General features: G+C 34.8%; 4 protein-coding genes across 8 annotated transcripts; 3 read left to right on the forward strand and 1 right to left on the reverse strand.

Annotated features, from left to right (window-relative positions):
• Positions 1 to 657: 657 nt before the first annotated feature.
• On the forward strand, positions 658 to 6,589 carry LOC108320885 (uncharacterized). The gene is made up of 9 exons (XM_052869334.1): positions 658 to 927; positions 1,067 to 3,268; positions 3,963 to 4,092; positions 4,214 to 4,302; positions 4,589 to 4,827; positions 4,919 to 5,005; positions 5,095 to 5,194; positions 5,323 to 5,515; positions 5,599 to 6,589. The coding sequence occupies exons 2-9, from the start codon at positions 1,067 to 1,069 to the stop codon at positions 6,408 to 6,410; spliced, it is 3,852 nt and encodes a 1,283-aa protein (XP_052725294.1). The 5' UTR covers positions 658 to 927; the 3' UTR covers positions 6,411 to 6,589.
• A 1,685-nt stretch (positions 6,590 to 8,274) lies between these two features.
• Positions 8,275 to 9,884, forward strand: LOC108320870 (uncharacterized). Its single transcript, XM_052869336.1, has 2 exons — positions 8,275 to 8,343; positions 8,440 to 9,884. Exon 2 carries the CDS (start codon positions 8,567 to 8,569, stop codon positions 9,566 to 9,568), a length of 1,002 nt encoding a protein of 333 aa, XP_052725296.1. The 5' UTR covers positions 8,275 to 8,343; positions 8,440 to 8,566; the 3' UTR covers positions 9,569 to 9,884.
• Positions 9,885 to 9,918: 34 nt separating this feature from the next.
• LOC108320872 (ferredoxin C 1, chloroplastic) lies at positions 9,919 to 10,590 on the reverse strand. Its single transcript, XM_017552441.2, has one exon. It carries the CDS (start codon positions 10,588 to 10,590, stop codon positions 10,153 to 10,155), a length of 438 nt encoding a protein of 145 aa, XP_017407930.1. The 3' UTR covers positions 9,919 to 10,152.
• Positions 10,542 to 16,298, forward strand: LOC108320869 (uncharacterized). 5 transcript variants are annotated; one of them, XM_017552432.2, is made up of 6 exons: positions 10,542 to 10,664; positions 11,754 to 11,807; positions 13,671 to 14,013; positions 14,799 to 15,361; positions 15,458 to 15,524; positions 15,791 to 16,298. In XM_017552432.2, exons 2-6 carry the CDS (start codon positions 11,766 to 11,768, stop codon positions 16,210 to 16,212), a joined length of 1,437 nt encoding a protein of 478 aa, XP_017407921.1. In that variant the 5' UTR covers positions 10,542 to 10,664; positions 11,754 to 11,765; the 3' UTR covers positions 16,213 to 16,298. The 5 variants fall into 5 exon arrangements, with proteins under 5 accessions (XP_017407921.1, XP_017407920.1, XP_052725295.1 ...); XM_017552431.2 differs by lacking the exon at positions 10,542 to 10,664 and adding an exon at positions 11,466 to 11,520; XM_052869335.1 differs by lacking the exon at positions 10,542 to 10,664 and adding an exon at positions 11,466 to 11,520 and having other exon boundaries at positions 15,794 to 16,298.
• The last annotated feature ends 1,485 nt before the right edge of the window (positions 16,299 to 17,783 follow it).

Below are 17,783 nucleotides of genomic sequence, written 5' to 3' on the forward strand. Positions count from 1 at the left end.
TATCAGGATGAATGTTTGTTATCAGGATGAATCATGATTTTGATTCTTTAATCAGAACAGAGAACTTAAATGAAAACTGATAAAAAGAAATCAAAGAATTTTAAAAAAATGACTTTTACATACATAGTGTATTTTATAATTTTATTTATTCATTCAATGAAGAAATCCAATTAGTAAATTTAAATTACTAATTGGATTGAATATTTTGTTACACTGCAATTAGATTTCTATTATGGAATTGATTGGTACTAAGCTGTATAAATTGAAAAAGTAATGATTATAATTAATTGAACTATAAAAATTTCTCATTTTAATTTGTTTAAACTGTTTTTTGTTTAATTTAAATAAAGCATTTTTCGATTTAATTCACTCTTGAATCAATTGAGCTTAGTTTAACTGATTTTAAAGTATCTGTTGTAAAAAAAGGAAACTCTGTGTTTTGTAAAAAAAAAACTGATTTGTAACGTCTCTCTCAAAATCCTGTAGAAGACTCATTTATCAAGAAACAGTACTCAACCCAAGCTTAGGAAAAACTGTATAAACAGTCATGGAAACCGTTGTGATTTTGCCACGTACAAGATATGTGAGATGGCGGCATCAGAAGCGTAGGATTCAACAAAAGACAAAATTTGGAGGGAAAATAAAATAAGCAAAACAAAAAGATGAGCAGCTGACATTGTTTTCTGTTTACGTTTTTTTTTTTCTTTTACATTTTTTTGTTATTATCGATTGATTAACGATATTAACTTAGTCGCTGCTTCTGCAAATCAACCCAAAAATCTCTCTTCCCCTTTCTGTCTCTCACTGATTTTCGTTTCAATTTCTCTCAGAGTTAGGTCGCCCTCGAATCACTTGGGTTTTTTCGGCAGGGATTATTCGCATCGCACAATTTATTCCGAGGACGGAATCCGTGAATTTTCTGGCGAGGTAAGATTTCGTTGAAATTTTGCTTTGGTCCGGGGAAAGGGGATAAGTGTGTAAAATTGAGAGCGATTTCGGTTTAGATCTGGATATTAGGGTTTAGTTTTGGGTGGGGGATGCTAATTTTGGCTAGGGGCTTTGGTAGATGGAATCGGAAGGGAGATCGGGTGGTTCTGGGGTTGTGGTGAAGAGCAGAAATTCCTCAGGTTGTTTAATTGTGCGAAAGAAAGGGGATGGGTTGGGTGCTACTGCTTCCACGTCTAGGAAGCTCTATGAATCGAAGAAAAGGACCAACCTCAGTGTGTCCGTGAGTGATTCTGGATCAAGTGACGAGTTGCTGATTCCTCCTGGTAGAAGGCTTGGGTCTGAGACTATTCGAGTTTGCAATGGTTTGGCTGCCTCTGAGCGGGGTGGGAGTGAAATTAGTCGGAAGAGGGACAGAATGGAAAGAATTAGGGGTGCGGATAAAGGTTTGGAGCAGTGGGTAACTAAGCGAAGTAAGTTGGATGCATACAATTTCGAAGAATATGATGGTATGGATGTGGAGAACATGAGGAGGAGGCATTTGGATGGTAATGGAGTTGGTTTTGGAGGAAGAAGTTTTATGGGATCGGAGCATGCTACTAGGAGTGGCATTGATAGGGAATTAAAAAATGGGTCAAGTGGACGTCTTCTTGATAAGCGAAATAACTCTTATGTTGACAGGCCTAGTGGCTTGTTTCCAGGAGATCATGTTGATCACATTAGGTTCAAGAGTAACAGAGACGGCGTTCGGTTACCTATACCCTTGCAGAGGGAGAAGTTTAATTCCAATGAGTCTATTAGGGTTCAGGGGAAAAATGGTGTTTTGAAAGTAATGATTAATAAGAAGGTGTGCGGGCAATCCAAACAATATTACGATCATCACAAAACTGTGGAAAGCAGGAGAAGGTTGGAAACTGAAGAGCCCACCAAGAGAATGAAGACTGAAGAGACTGCCAAGTGGAATGCTCCAACTCGTCCTTCATCATACTTGGAAACAAAACCTGTTGAGAAACCAGGGTTACTCAAGAGGCCGGAGAAGAAACAGATAGCATCAAGAAAATCTTTGTCAAGCAAGGATAGCAAAGGTGATGAAGGGGATTCAGATAACAGTGACACATCATTGAATCCCGGGGTAAGAAATGCTGAAGCTGATAAGCCTGTAAAAAAGATGTTCTCCGAGGATGAACAGACTCCTTTGCATGATAAACTCTCAACTACAAAAGCGAAAGAAGGAAAAATCAAGCGTGGTAGTGGTACAGAAAAACAGAAATTGCGAGAGCGAATAAGGGAGATGCTGCTGACTTCAGGTTGGACCATAGACTATAGACCTCGAAGGAACAGAGACTACCTGGATGCAGTTTACATTAATCCGGTAGGTACAGCCTATTGGTCTATCATCAAGGCCTATGACGCGCTTCAAAAGCAATTGAATGAAGATGCTAATGAGGTCAAGGCCAAAGGGGATAGTTCTTCTTTTGCTCCTATTGCAGATGAGGTGCTCAGTCAGCTAACAAGGAAAACTAGGAAAAAAATGGAGAAAGAATTGAAAAACAAGAAGAAAAAATATGATAGTGAAAGTGATAATGAGAAAGAGCCTCAAATAAGATCTGCCAGCAACAAGCATGATATGAATAGCACTGATAGTGATAACAATGAGGAGAAATTAAGCTCCTTTATAAAACAGGGAAGTAAGTCAATGAAAAATAAAATGTTTGATAGTAACGTTATCAGTGCTCGGTCTAAAATCCAGAATGCTACCCATCACTCAATTGACGGAATAGAAAAATCATCTGGATGTGATCTTCGTATACATGGACGGAAGAGTAATAAGCACGGAAGAAGTACCTTGTTAGTTCGCAGTTCTAATGAAAGATCAAATTCAGAATCTGATGGCTTTGTCCCCTATATGGGAAAACGGACAGTTCTTGCCTGGTTGATTGACTCAGGAGCAGTAGAGTTAAGCCAAAAAGTTCAGTACCGCAGACGGAAGAAAGTCCTGCTGGAGGGGTGGATCACAAGAGATGGTATACATTGTGGCTGCTGTAGTAAGATCCTCACAGTTTCAAAGTTTGAGCTTCATGCAGGAAGCAAATTGCCACAGCCATATCAAAATATATTTTTGGAATCTGGAGTTTCTCTTCTACAGTGTCAAATAGATGCATGGAATAGACAAGAGAATTCTGAAAAAATTGGTTTCCATTCTGTAGATATTAATGGTGATGATCCAAATGATGATACTTGTGGTATATGTGCTGATGGAGGGGATTTAATCTGTTGTGATAGTTGTCCATCAACATTTCATCAGAGCTGCTTGAATATACAGGTATGTGGTTATATTTTATTTGTCATGTGTCATGGTTGTCACTTCGCAACATATTGTTAGAACATATTTTTCGTTTTTTCTTTTTTTCGTGATTTTGCACTGTCTCTCGGTGAACAGTTACATGTGAAATTTAAGTTTCTCTTCCAGATGTTGTTTGGTTTATCGAATATTTTTGGGGTGGTCGAAGGAGTCACTTATGTGCTTTTGTTGGTTGCTTAGTTGTTATGATGTCAACGGGACTGAGATACGTTCTTATTAATGTGCTTTGTTAAATGTATATAAGGGAATGCTGGACAAAACTTGTGTTTACTGAATACTTATTTTGTCGAGTTTGTCCGCTGCAGCTAAAAGTTCATTCATTCAATGAAAAAACTCACCTTCCTATATTATATTGTATGGGGACTTCTATAATTTAATTTATGGCCCTTTAACTTCTGTTATCTAGTGGGCGTGTTGAATAGGTTTTCTCACTGAAGTAGAGCAAGTGTTCACCAAAACTAGAATATTGTATCATTGAGACTTTGACTACTAACTCATTGTAATTGCATACTTAACTTTATTTTTGTAATGTAATTGATGTATACATGTGTGTGTATGTTTTGTGTTTGTTTATATATATATACACACACACACACACACATTGGTTATTTTAGGAGGATTGTTTTGCATGAGGAATTCATTTATGTTGTTGCAGATGCTTCCTCTTGGAGAATGGAATTGTCCAAATTGCACCTGTAAATTTTGTGGCATAGCCAGTGTACTTTCTGAAAAAGATGATGCATCGGTGCCTACCGTACATACCTGCAACTTATGTGAGAAAAAATGTATTCACTTTCTCTCATTTATATTTTTGTTGTTTCTTCAATATTTATATATTCTATTGGTCATTCACTTTCTGTTTTTCCCCTTTGACGTCTTTTAATTAAGTACTTTCCATTTGCATAGATCATGATTCTTGCGCTAAGGAGATGGATTCCCTTCCTAATAACCTCAGTACATCAGACCTTTCTTTTTGTGGGAGAGAGTGCAGAGAGGTACATCTTTCAGTTATTTCTCGTTTTGAAAATTTTGAAGTATACCTTGATGAATGTATATGCATTTATTTAACCATTTTCTTCCTTATAATTCAGCATGCATGAGAGGACCACCACTTATTGTTCGCTAGTCTATAGAATGTACTTCTTCCAAGACATATTCATTTGTTTCTTATGTGTGTTTTTTTTTATATTTTAGTGGTTTGTTAAAATGAAATTTTTCAAAGCTGCTGTGCTAAGCCCAGATTCTGAATTCGTTATTGTTATGTTCTTTGTACTTCTACAGCTTTCTGAACAATTGAAGAAGTATCTTGGTACCAAGCATGAACTAGAAGCGGGTTTTTCATGGTCCCTCATTCATAGAACAGATGAAGACTCAGACGCAGGTTGCAGAGGAATTACTCAGATGGTAGAATGCAATTCAAAGTTGGCTATTGCGCTGACTGTGATGAATGAATGCTTTTTACCTGTTATTGATCGGAGGAGTGGGATCAATTTAATCCGTAACATTTTATATAATAGTGGGTAAGTGGGAATTAAAAGTTCAAAACATTATGAATTCACCATGATATCCTATATTTTAATTTATGCGACATCTCATTCTATTTGTTTTCAGATCGAACTTTAATCGGTTGAACTATGGTGGCTTTTACACTGCTATCTTGGAGAGAGGGGATGAAATCATTGCTGCAGCATCTATCCGGTACTAAACCTTAGACTGGGCTGCTTTGTGATTTTTTTTAATCTGAATAAATGAGAGTATACATGTAAGTATTAACTTCCGTGTCTTAGGTTCCACGGAACTAAGATAGCTGAGATGCCATTCATTGGAACTCGTCATATATATAGGCGTCAGGGGATGTGTCGTCGGCTTTTCTCTTCCATTGAATTGGTAAACCTTTAAACTATGATTCATTGTGATTTGCTTACACCTAAGATCTAGTTAGAGCTTTGATTGGGGATTTTCTGTATGCATCTTTTGTTGACACCCATACTTATTTGTTTCTCCGTGATTGGAAGGCCCTTTGCTCTATGAAGATCGAAAAACTAGTTATTCCTGCAATTGCTGAACTAACACATGCATGGACAACAGTTTTTGGCTTCACACATCTGGACGAATCACTCAGGCAAGAACTGAGGTCACTGAATATGGTGGTCTTCCCTGGTATTGATATGTTACAGAAGCTGTTAGTGGAAAGTAATAAAACTGCAGGTGTTGATGCTGGTTTTTTTCAAAGCAAATTTCAGCGAGTTACTTTTGCTGGTGCATACGTTTTACTGACTTTTTCCTAACAGGTTCTGAGAAAATTGGACATGAAGATGACGATTTTATCCATACCAAAATGGGAAATAGGTCAGATATGGGTTCTTCAACTCCACAAGATCCTCGTGGAAGTGATGATGTTAGTTCAAATCCTGTTAATGAGACGAATGATGAATGCAGCGATGCTTCTCAATATCTAAACCAAGTTTTGGTCGATGGGATTCTCTGTTCGAAATCTCATTCTGAGGAAATGGTGTCTGATTCGGTTTCAGATAAATGTGTTTCTCCTTCTAGAACTAGTCACAGTGCACTAAAAATGAAGAATAAAGTGGTGGCTGCTCCTCCTGTTGATAAATTAAATCCCACTTCTGTGAGAAATCACCCAGAAGATATTCCAAATGTTCAAGCTTTGGTTCAGGAAACTGCTTGTTCTGATCCATGTTCAGCAGAAAATCTTGAGAACAAATGTCACTCGTTCACTGCTATGAATTGTGATTCGTTGGAGCTTGACGTTAGTCCAGTTTTGAATTCTCAAAAGTCAGACAATACTCCACCTACTAAAGAGGCTTATATGAATGACGCTCTTGAAACTGTTACTTCAGGGATTTTATCAGAAGAGAATATTATTCTAAAGCGAAGTAATCAAAATGTCGATGTCTCCATTTCTGCTCTCAATCATGCCGATGAGAGTTTGTTGCGACTGGGATCTGGTTCCAACGCTGAATTTGGATGTGAAAATGGGAAGGATTTGATTTTGAACCGAATAGTTGCTTCCAATGAAACATGTCTTGATGAAAATGGCTTAAATGCTTCCGATGATAGTTCCGAGACTGTTGTGGTCTAACAGAATAACCCAGTTCTGTACTGCTTGTGATATACTCATAAGTTTTCGTTTCAGAGCTTAATTGCGTTGTATGTGAGTCAATTTTCAAGGCTTTAGAAGCTTCTGCGTTGTGATTTGATATCGGTATCATGAATAAATCTATTGATTTTGATGGAAGCAAGAAACTGTGTTTCCTTGTATTCGGCTTGTGGTCCGCTTCTGCCAAAGTTCTTCAGCATAGACTTTGGTCATGTATTTATTTTAGACGGCCCTTGTTTGTTTTATAGACCCTCAATTTGGTCCAGCACATTGGGCTTGATCTTGGCCCACATGGATCGGGTCAAAATAGTTTCCATGATCAATAATTCCATACAAGAAAAAGTTTATAGAGCCATAATGTTAACAAAAACTCCGTATGTTTGGGTCAATCCACGATTTTTTTTAGTAAAAAATAATGTTTAAAAATGAAAATAAAGATACTTCAAATAATTTTTATACACGAAATATTTACTCAATCTAAATTCAAATATAATATGAATAAAGTTGGGTTGCATTTAGTTTGAGTTAGGCCAAACTAATCTCAAGATGGACGTTAATTAGATTGAGCTTAAGTTAGGTTAAGATGGGTTAAGTTCAGGCTAAATTGAGTTAAGTGAGTTTAGGTTAAGTCAAGTTCAGTTTTAAGTTAGGTTTATGTTTACCAAATTGGGTCGTGCATGAGTTGGATCCAGTTAGGTATAGTCCAAGTTTGTTGGAGTTGGTCTCAGGTTGATATGGGTTGGATTAAGTTGAACAGGATTTAATTAGACCGAATTGAGTTGTTAAACACTTGAGAAAGTCAAGTCAATAATATTTCAAAGCGAGTCAAATCAAATATATATTAGATTAAATTGAATTGACTCATATCAAGTTGAGTTCGACTAACCTGGTACTGAATTGAATTTCATCAAATTAATTTAAGTCAAGATAATTTTAAATTAATTTTAAATTGAATCAAGTCAAATCAAATTTATACTTGAATTAGACTCATAGTTGATTATTTTATATCTAATAAAAAAAATTCCAAAAGTTAAAAGTTTGTCTACTGTAATAAATCAAATAAGAATTTTGCTTATTAATTTAACTTCTTGTTAGAATCTTATGTATCATATATATATATATATATATATATATATATATATATATATATATATATATATATTGTATTTTTTCCATTAAGAAATATCGGTGTTTTGTGATTTAAAAGAAAACTCTACTTGAATGGTCTGGTTTGTTTGTCTTTTAGAAAAAATCTTTAAAGATTATGCTTAAAATAACCCAATAATAAACAGAACACATATTATAAACTTAAATAATAATTATTGTGAATTAGAATTCTGAAAAAGTTACAATCGGGATATTATTGGAAATATAATAATGTCAAGTAAACAATACAGAAAATAGCTGACATCCAAGAGTCACGCTATATACAGTTTTTTTTTCACAATAAGCCAATAATATTTATATATATATATATATATAATGATTTTCTTTTTAGTGTTTATTTTTTTTACTTTATCCTTTTAATTATCAATTTATTTTAAATTTAACTGATTTTTTAAATTTAATTATGTTTTAAATTAAATAAATACAAATCATTTAAAAAATAAATAACAATTATTTATAATTAAATTGTAAAAATTGTTCATTATTTTTATAATTATATTTTTATTATTTTTTGGGAATTAATAAAAGGACATTGCATATGTTTCATAATCGTTTCAAAATAATTTGTTAGTTGATTATTTATTATGATGATAATTATTATTAATTGTTGACACAAATGAAAAATATTTAGATTTTGTTTATGAAACTATTATCCCTCTACATCATGAAACTGATTTGACCCGGCACTGGTTTATATTTCATGGCAGGATTCACTGTACGGCGCAATAGAAGAGTGCAAAGGAAAAAAGTACTCTTAACTCCAATACTTTTTCACTGGTTTTGAACCAAATAGATATCAGATTGTTTTAATCTATCTGTTCATTAATTTCCGTATTCCTTTTAGATAGTGTCTCTGTAAGCAATTACTACGAACTTAAAGGACGGTCTGCACACCAACTGTTCGGGGTTTTGCTGCTGCCAGCATTTGGCATCAACTTGTTTTTAAAGTTTCTCTTTTCAAATCTCTGGTCATGTTATCCTTGCTAGCAAGGAGGAGTGCCACCTTATACAATCAGCATCTTCTCTCCAGGACATTCTATCTCTGCTTCAAGACCCTCTCCACCCTTCCAACCAAAGACGTTGATGCAGCCTCGAGTTCTGCATCCGTGTCACCTTCTGAATACTCTACCAGCCTCCATCTTTCTCCAATTTTCTCCGACTTCAATCATCCCTCAACTGGGTTTGATGTTGAACTTGTGGATCATGATACTTGGGGTGTCTCATCTGGGGTGGCACAAGCCTGGAGGGGACCTACATCAAGAGCTACTTCTTTTGGTTCGCAAGAGACCGATGAAGCCATTGATGATCATGTTGAGGGTGAACTAGATTTTGAGGAGATAGATAACATGAGAGTTCGTGGCAACCTGTTTTATAAGCTTGAGCGCAGCTCCAAGGAGTTTGAAGAGTATAATTTCGATTTTCACAGGAAGAAATCTTCCAAGAAAAAAGAGGAGGTGAAGAAAGCTACAACAACTCCAAATTTGGGTTCCAAAGATCACAAGGTTCCCAGAGTCGATGAATTGGCAAGAAGAAAAAGTGCCGTGCCCCGTGTGGACGAGATCAATGATGGGCTTAGTGTGAACAAGAGGCAGAGGACTCCCACGTTTAACCAGCTTACGGGTCCTTACCACGAACCATTTTGCCTGGACATTTTCATATCAAAAGCCTCTGTTCGTGCTTGCGTTGTTCACAGGGTAACGAGCAAGGTTGTTTCTGTGGCACATTCCATTTCCAAGGACATCAAGTTTGACCTGGCTTCTACCAAGAACAAAACCACTTGTGCGGCAGTGGGGGCAATTCTCGCTCAAAGAGCTTTGGGTGATGATATTCATGACGTGATTTACACTCCAAGGAAAGGAGAAAGGGTGGAGGGAAAGCTTCAGATTGTTCTGCAGTCCATTATTGACAATGGCATCAACGTTAAGGTAAAGATTAAGCAGAGACCCAAGAAACCATTCAACCGCATCACCTGATGTTTCCATTTTATTCGGCACTATATATATAAATGGAAGGGAATTTGGATCCTTTTACTTGTCACCATATTTGATGTTGAGAGAAATAGTCAACAAATGTGCGACTGCAGTTGTGATCATGGTGACCTCAATACTTCTGATGTTTTGGCCAAAATTGTGTATTGACAGTTTTTTAAAACCTTGGTAAGGCTAGCTAGCCTAGGTAGGTTTGAATGATTCGGTAAATGTGAACTTCAACAACCACTTTGGATTCCACCCTTGTAATATGTGAATAAGGTTTGGAATTTTTAAATAAAATTGCAAAACGATAACCACATTTGGTTCCTATCCTAGATAACCATTTATCAGCATTGTTGGAAAGTTGGTGTCTATTCTAGTATGAATCAAATGTTGTACAAGTACAATTGTGTTTCATGCATCAATAAGAAACTGCATAATAGAACAGAAGTATATAAAAAGCCAGAGCTACATCATCGAATATAGAAACAAGCAAAGACTCAACGCTGTTAACCAAAGCCAGCAGCATCAGAAGCATCAAAAGCAGCTTGGAATTAACGACTCTACATTCAAAACTCAAACACAGACTAGTCATTGGCTGTGGCCAACTGCAATGACAGCAGCTCCTCCTCGGGGATAACCTTAATATGACAATCGGATTGAGGGTAGGAGACACACAAGAGTGTATAACCTCGCTCCACCACATCATCGCTGAGCATTCCTTCACTCTGATCAACAGATCCACTGATGAGACGAGCAGGGCATGTCATACAAACTCCAAGCTTGCAGTCATGAGGCACAGGCAAGCCTGATTCCAATGCCTTTGACAGTATGGTCTCGTCAGCTTCAACTTCCAGTGGAGTGGTCTGTCCCTCCTGTTCAATCACCACTTTGTAGGACCTCACAGTCAGTGGACGCAAACCATGCCCTTGCCGAGGGTTCAGCCGTGAAGCAGTGGAGAGCTTGAGTGTGGGCTGCCCCCATCTGAAGCGCGTGAAGGGTGTTGCTAACTGAAGGCTTGCCATGGAAAAGGAACTGATGTTTTCTCCAATGGGGCGAAGCGTGTGGTGGATGAAAGGATAAGACTTCTGGTGGAAAAGTAAGGATTACCTTTTTCACATACCTTGCTTTAATTAATGGAAAAAACATAGAAATTAATTTTATTTCCTGACACAATTTTATATTCGTATAATGATACTACTGATTCCGTTCCCAAAAAAATAATAAAAATTACGAAAATTAGTTTTTGTTGTTTTCTTTCGGCCTATCAAATTTCATATCGATTTTAACTAAATCCAGTTATGGTATGGGTTATGTTAATAAAATGGAAAGCTTTGGAAAACGCATCCTTTGAAAATTACTTATCATATGTTTCCAAATTAAAATTTAAGAAGTGAAAAGTCGGAACCGAACAAATAAAAAGTTCAAGTTAATAGATATATGAAAAACGAGAAACCATTATTCCTAATTAATTATATTTCAAAATACATAGTATATATAATATTTATAAGATAATTAATTAATTTCAATATAAGTAATATGACGTAAATAGTTTCTTATAATTATGTTTACGTTGATTACGTAGATATTATTATTGTCAATATTTTATTCATATTTAATTTTAACAAATAATTACAAGGTAATATTTAAAAAATGAATACAATAATAAAATGAAATATCAATATCTTTTTTTTCAATCTTTCTCCATCCGTAATTCAATCAATGTTCAGTTTTTTTTTTTCGATTTTTTTTATAAAAATATTAATAATTATTTCGAATACTGCCAATGGGTTCATAAATATAAGAAATTAAGTAATTTAAAAATTTATTTCATTAACGAGAAAACTTAAATTAAAGTATATAAAATAATAAATGAATACTATAACGTTTTTCTTTCCGATAAATACGTTAAGTTGAGCTTTGGGTACTTGTAGATCGGCGCTGTGCTTGCCTTGGTATCTCCTTCCCGTTCCTCAAACTCACCTTTGTTTATTTATGATCTTCCACTACATTAATCAAACTATTTTTTTGCTTATTATGCATCTTAATTAGGGTTTATTTCTCGCTAATCAATCTCTATCCATCGATATCATTGGTTGTTTAGTTACATCTTTTTTCTTTTAATGGATGTGTCTTTTGGTAGCTTTGTGGGCTCTATGCTAATAGCTTTTGTTTATCTGTTTTTTAGTGACCAGATATAATGGCTGCTGAAAGGTCTGGAATTGCCAAAATTGTTACAGAAGTGAGTTTCTGTATTTGATGCTCATCTCTGCTCCGTTTTTTGTATTGTAATGTTAGATTATGTGTACGATGTTTATTCTTCGAAGTTGATTGGTAAATCCCCTTAGTATATCTAAATAAACTTGCCGATGGTTGTGTTTCCCGAATTCATGGAGGAATGCTCTGGTGTGAAGGACAGGTAACTATTTTTCTGAGTTTTAAATCAATGCTTTAGTAGCATTGTGCTTGTTATATGACCTTTTATGATTTAGTATTTTTTATTTTTATTTTTTTCTCTTTTTCCAACCCATAAGGAAGGGGCTTATCACACCTGGAAAGGTTGGTATGCCTTGATAGTTGAAAAGAATTGAAGCTAGTAAGAGATTAGATAAGGTGTCATATTGAACTTCTAAAGGATGGGGTTTTTAACTGCCTGAACTTTGATTGTGGTGTAAACAGTTATACCTGTTGTACTATATGTGCTATTCCAAAAGCGAAAAGTCTCAGATTGGCTACTTCACGTTTATATGCCAATATTTTACTTATAAATACAAAGTGGGTGCCAAAATTTGTGGTACTTGCGGATTTCCCCCTTCTATGCTCAAGTGCTTGTATACCAACTCCTTATAATTGTAAGGTGGATATCAAGAGTTCTGGTGCTTGCTGATTCCCCACTCTAGCCTGCAAGTGCCATCCAAGGCCTTTATTGTTATAAGCTTTATTTATTGTTTTTTTTCCCTTTCCGGTAACATTACTCCTGTTCTCGTGTGTGATCGTGTTGGTCATGTCTGGGCCTCCATAAAAGGGGGCGTGCCCCCTCTCCTCCAGAATAAACCTTCGACATTCTTGGTTCTCTTCTTATACACTTGCCAGCTTTATATCACACCGAATGTTCCCGTTGTACCTTGGGTATACCACACCCCAGAGGTTCCTGTTATACCTTGGGCATACCACTCCAATGATTCCAGTTATACTTTAGGAACTTGTGCAATATACTGCACATAAATTCTTAAAAAGACAGTGCTTAACCACGCCTCAAGAAAGAAAAAAGGCATATTGTTCGTGTTATTAGTGATTAACTCATAATCATGTCCCTGAACCTTCAATTATGAAGGAAGGAATAAGACAAACCCTCATAATATACATAGAGGATAACACAACCTTTGGTTGGATCAACCGCTCTTAGGAAGGTTATCATATACCCTCCTATGTATATGGGATATTTCAGTTTCATCCAATTTTTTTGTGTAGAAAAAAACTTAAAGTGAAATTTATATTGCTCTAGCATATGATATTTCAAATATAAATGAATACACTATTAATTTGTTCTTGTTAGACTTACGAATGCTATGTAGAATAGTTGGAAGTGGTCAAATGAGAAGGGGATTATGGTATTAATTTAGTGTATGATTGAGTTGTCAATTTAATATATAAGATGAATAGTCTTTTGGATCCTTAAAAGTGTATGTCACTTTCTAGTCAGTTCTTGAAAGTGTGACTTTCAAGTTAGTCCTTTGTATGGATTATGTTAACTAAACTGACACCATACATTGAGTGATATGTTGGCTGCTACATGCTAAAGTTGAGGAGAAAGTGGTGGTTGATATATCACTTATTGTGTCATTTCAGCAAATTATCTTACACAAGACTAACATGGATTTTATCTTGGGTAAAAATTTTGAATTTTCATGCTTTTAGAGACTAACTATAAGGTGACATACAACTTAGTGAACTTGAAAAACTATTCAGCCTAATATATAATATTGATATTTGGGTTTCTTATTTTAGTGAAGGGTTTTCTCATTGAACTGAGTTTTATATTTGTGATTCTAATTTGGATTACACTACGGTTGAGATGGAGGATAATGATTTATTTTACCTATAGCCAGTTATACCAGAAACCTCTGGTGAGGGATATCCATATGCACCGGAAAATTGGCCAGAACAAGGTGATGTTTGGGGATGGAGAACTGGACGGAGAATTTCCCCCGGTGGCACACACTTTCAGGATCGATATCTATATTTACCAAGTCGACTAGTCCACATGTTGAAGGAAGAAAAGGAGAACACAGGGGCAGAGTCAGCTTCTGGCACATTCCGCAAACAACGTATCTTTGCAAGCAAGCTCTCGGTTGAACGCTATATCAAGAGATATTTTCCTGAAGCCGATCTTAATGCCTTTTTTGCTTCTTTCTCCTGGAAGATTCCCGCTCTAACATCTTCATCAGGTAACCGTGCTTTTCTACTGTTACTTATTCCTAAGCAATATCCAATGCTTTTTAGTAGGAGTTTTCAAATGTTGCATATAGTTGTTTTTTTATTTGATTATAGGATATCTCTATCAATTTCCTTTAATTTCATCGTTTTAGTTTGTAGTGGTCTTTTTTTCTTTTTTTTTTCTTTTTTTTTTCATTTCCTGCTCTGAATTTGTTAGTGTCATTTCAATGTTAGTTATTGTTTTTTCACTATTTGTTTCATTGATTCTAATAAACTATCTCTTGAGTTTTGTTGCTCAGTTTTTTTTTTCTTTTTTCTGAACTGAGTTATAAATGTAATTCTATATTTTTATATTTTTATAACAATGTTATTTGCACATACGGAGTATTTTATTTAATAAAGAGGTAAAAAAATTGATTTCATTACATGGAAGAATAAAGATAAAGTTCTTTACGTGATGATAATCTATAGGCATATGAATTATATCAATGTGATAGGCAGATTATTTTTGGTACCAACATCTTACTAGAGACTAGCAGAATTATACATAATATACTGCATAGGCTTTTAAGTGTAGAGGGGTCGTCGTGATGTGGTTGTGCGGAGTTAAAATTATTTGACATGACCACTGAAATTGCGAACAGTTGTATAAAACCATTATTTTTCATCTTACTTATGTTTTCTTTTTCATGTTTTACAATGTTCCTATGCAACAAGTGACGTACTGTTATGCTTGTTTTCCTTATTAAAATGATGTCACATTGTTAAATAACACTTATGTTGTTTTACATCACAGGAAATGATGTACCAATAGCTGCTATACCTCTTCAACAGATACCACACGAATCATTTGACTCCGACGGTGAGGATGTTGTCAAGTGTAAAGCAAATAATAAGAAGTGCTCTAGTCTGGTGTTAGAAGAAGTAGAAAAATATTCACCAGCCATGCCTTGTGATATCTGCTGTTCTGAACCTATGTTTTGCCGTGACTGTTGTTGCATTCTTTGCAGCAAAACTGTATGTACAACTTATGGTGGCTATAGTTACATCAAGTGTCAAGTGAATGCTGGTTTGGGAATATGTGGCCATATTGCTCATATTGAATGTGCCCTCCGATGTCTCTTGGCTGGCAAAGTTGGAGGAAGTATTGGACTAGATGCTGGTTATCACTGCCGACGCTGTGATGGGAGGACCGATATGATTTCTCATGTTAATAATCTTCTACAAACGTGTAAAACTACGGACTTGGATGATGAAATTCTGAGGAAGATTTTAAATCTTGGTGCTTGTCTCTTGCGTGGTTCAGAGAAACCCCTTGCAAAGGAGCTGCTACGTTATATTGAATTGACCGTCTCAAAGGTATTTTTAATGATATTTTGGTAATAGAAATAAACTATATTGCTTGTTCTCTTGCCTATTTTGAAGGCTTATGACCAATTTAATAGTTTTCATCAGCTTAAATGTGGAACTAATCTTGAAGATATCTGGAAGGATGATAATAGTTGTATAGCTCATTCTACAGGTAAATATCCTTTCCTATTGTCTGTGCTTGTATATTTTTACTATTTTCGACTGGTACTAATACATATCACTTATGTTTATGGAGGTGCAAAACTCTAGGTGTTTGAATTTCTAAAAGACATAGATAAGACCATTTATCATCTGTGCATCCTACTTAACATATTGAATATATGTGTTTGTTTATCAGATAATAAAAGACATAGATAATGACCATTTATCATCTGTGCATCCTACTTAACATATTGAATATATGTGTTTGTTTATCAGATAATAATAGCAGTGATGTGATGCAAGGGTCAATCAATGAGGATCGTTTTGAAGCTAAATCGGGGTTGGAATCTAATAATTTACTACCCCGTTCATTAAAACTTGAGGCTGAGGTAGATCTGGTTCTCCAGGATTTTAGAAAGTCCCAGGAGCATGAATATAAAATGGTTGAAGAAACACTTCGAACACAAAAAACCTATTTACAAAATTTGTATCAACAACTGGATCATGAAAAAAATGCATGGATTGGTCAAATCTCATCAGCATCAGAGGTCTCGCCTAGCTCTGTTGTAAGAGAGAGAAAGAAACAGATAAGACGGGAAGTGGTTAAGTTTGAAATCATGAAGAAGGTAGCCAATGGTTTTGGTAAGACATCTAATAGTATTTTAAAGGAACACTTTGGCTTTAAAGTGATAGATTAAATTGATAAATTTTTGAGGTTGTGACAATTTTGACTTTTCATACCATCATGGATATTCTGCCAAACAAAATCAAGTGGCATTTCTCTTTGAGCGACTCTATAAACTGAAACACAAGATGTAGTTAGTGGTGTAAAAAACATATATTTGTTCATTGATGTTGTAATATACTTCATGATAGTTAGTTGTTAAAATTTTCTATCAGAAACATTTTTACGAAATTTTTAAAACTTGGCATCCAATTGTCATCATTCTCAATGTTGAATTCCATGAACAAAATATTCAGAAAACACTTATGCCAGAAAATCTCAATCTTCATCTTACCTCATAATAAGTAGTGTTCTGGTGCAGACTTCCTAGCTTTGATAACTTATTTTGCTCTTTTTTTTGAAGTAATAAAAATCTGAAATTCATTAACTTGTTTTAATTGTAAAAAGTAATAATAATAAATAACATAGAGAAAAAAAATCAAATAAGAATTGTGCAATCTCGAATTCTCTTAAACCATAGTTATTAGTCACTCACTACCTTCCAAAACTAACAATTTAATTTAAAAATATTCTCTTAAACCATTTAGTTATTAGTCACTGTCACTTCCTTCTAAAATTAATAATTTAATTTAAAAATATTCATATTTTTTAGTATCTCAATAAATAAATAAATAAATATATATATATATATAAATAAATAAATAAAGTAAATTAGTTCGAACAAAATTGTACTTTAATCCATCATATATATAATTTTGACCTGCAAGACATTTTTTTACTTTAAAACCTCTATAATTTTGACATGCAAGACTCACGTTCAAGTGACTTAAATAATAGATCTTTTTTATTTTTATGTCATTTTATTTTATTATGTTATATTATTTTATCTTGTTTTACTATTTTACCTTTTTAGTTTACTTATTGTATTTTATTATTTTATTTTTATTATACTATATATATTATTTTATTTCGTTTTATATTATTATTTTGATGTTAGTTTATTTTAATGTATTTTATTTAGTTTAAAAAAAACGAAAACTTATATAAAAAAGCAATGAATCGGGCGCGAAATCTCCCGCCAATATTCTTCTTTGCTCTCAAATCTTTTCCTTATCAACCTCTTTTTGGAAGTAAATATTTAGCTTATACGATCTTGTGTATGAATCAATGTTTCGCTGTGATGGTAACTCGCTAGTCTCATTTACTCTTGTGTACACGAATAGATTATTTTCCATGCTATTTTCATTTTCTTTGCTGCATTGTCTCCATAACATCCTCATCATAATCATACTTTCATCACCTTCCCCATGAGAAGTAGGGTTTTGCTCGTTCTCTTCCCCATCCCCTCATTTGAAAAACAAAAAAGAACACAACAAAACCATTACACAACCCATGACATCTTGTTTGACATCACCCACCACTCACAAAAAACCCCAGAGTCACACCCAGCATAGTACAAATAAGATTATAGTACAAATGAAAATATAATTGTCGGCGCTATCGCCAGTGGCATCGCGGGCGGCTGAGTGTGGATTCCGAGTAAAGGCGACGACCACTCGGTTTCATCTTCGATTCACATATCGG

The sequence above is a fragment of the Vigna angularis genome, chromosome 10, assembly GCF_016808095.1.
Source record: "Vigna angularis cultivar LongXiaoDou No.4 chromosome 10, ASM1680809v1, whole genome shotgun sequence".
In the NCBI taxonomy this organism is placed as follows: Eukaryota; Viridiplantae; Streptophyta; class Magnoliopsida; order Fabales; family Fabaceae; genus Vigna; species Vigna angularis.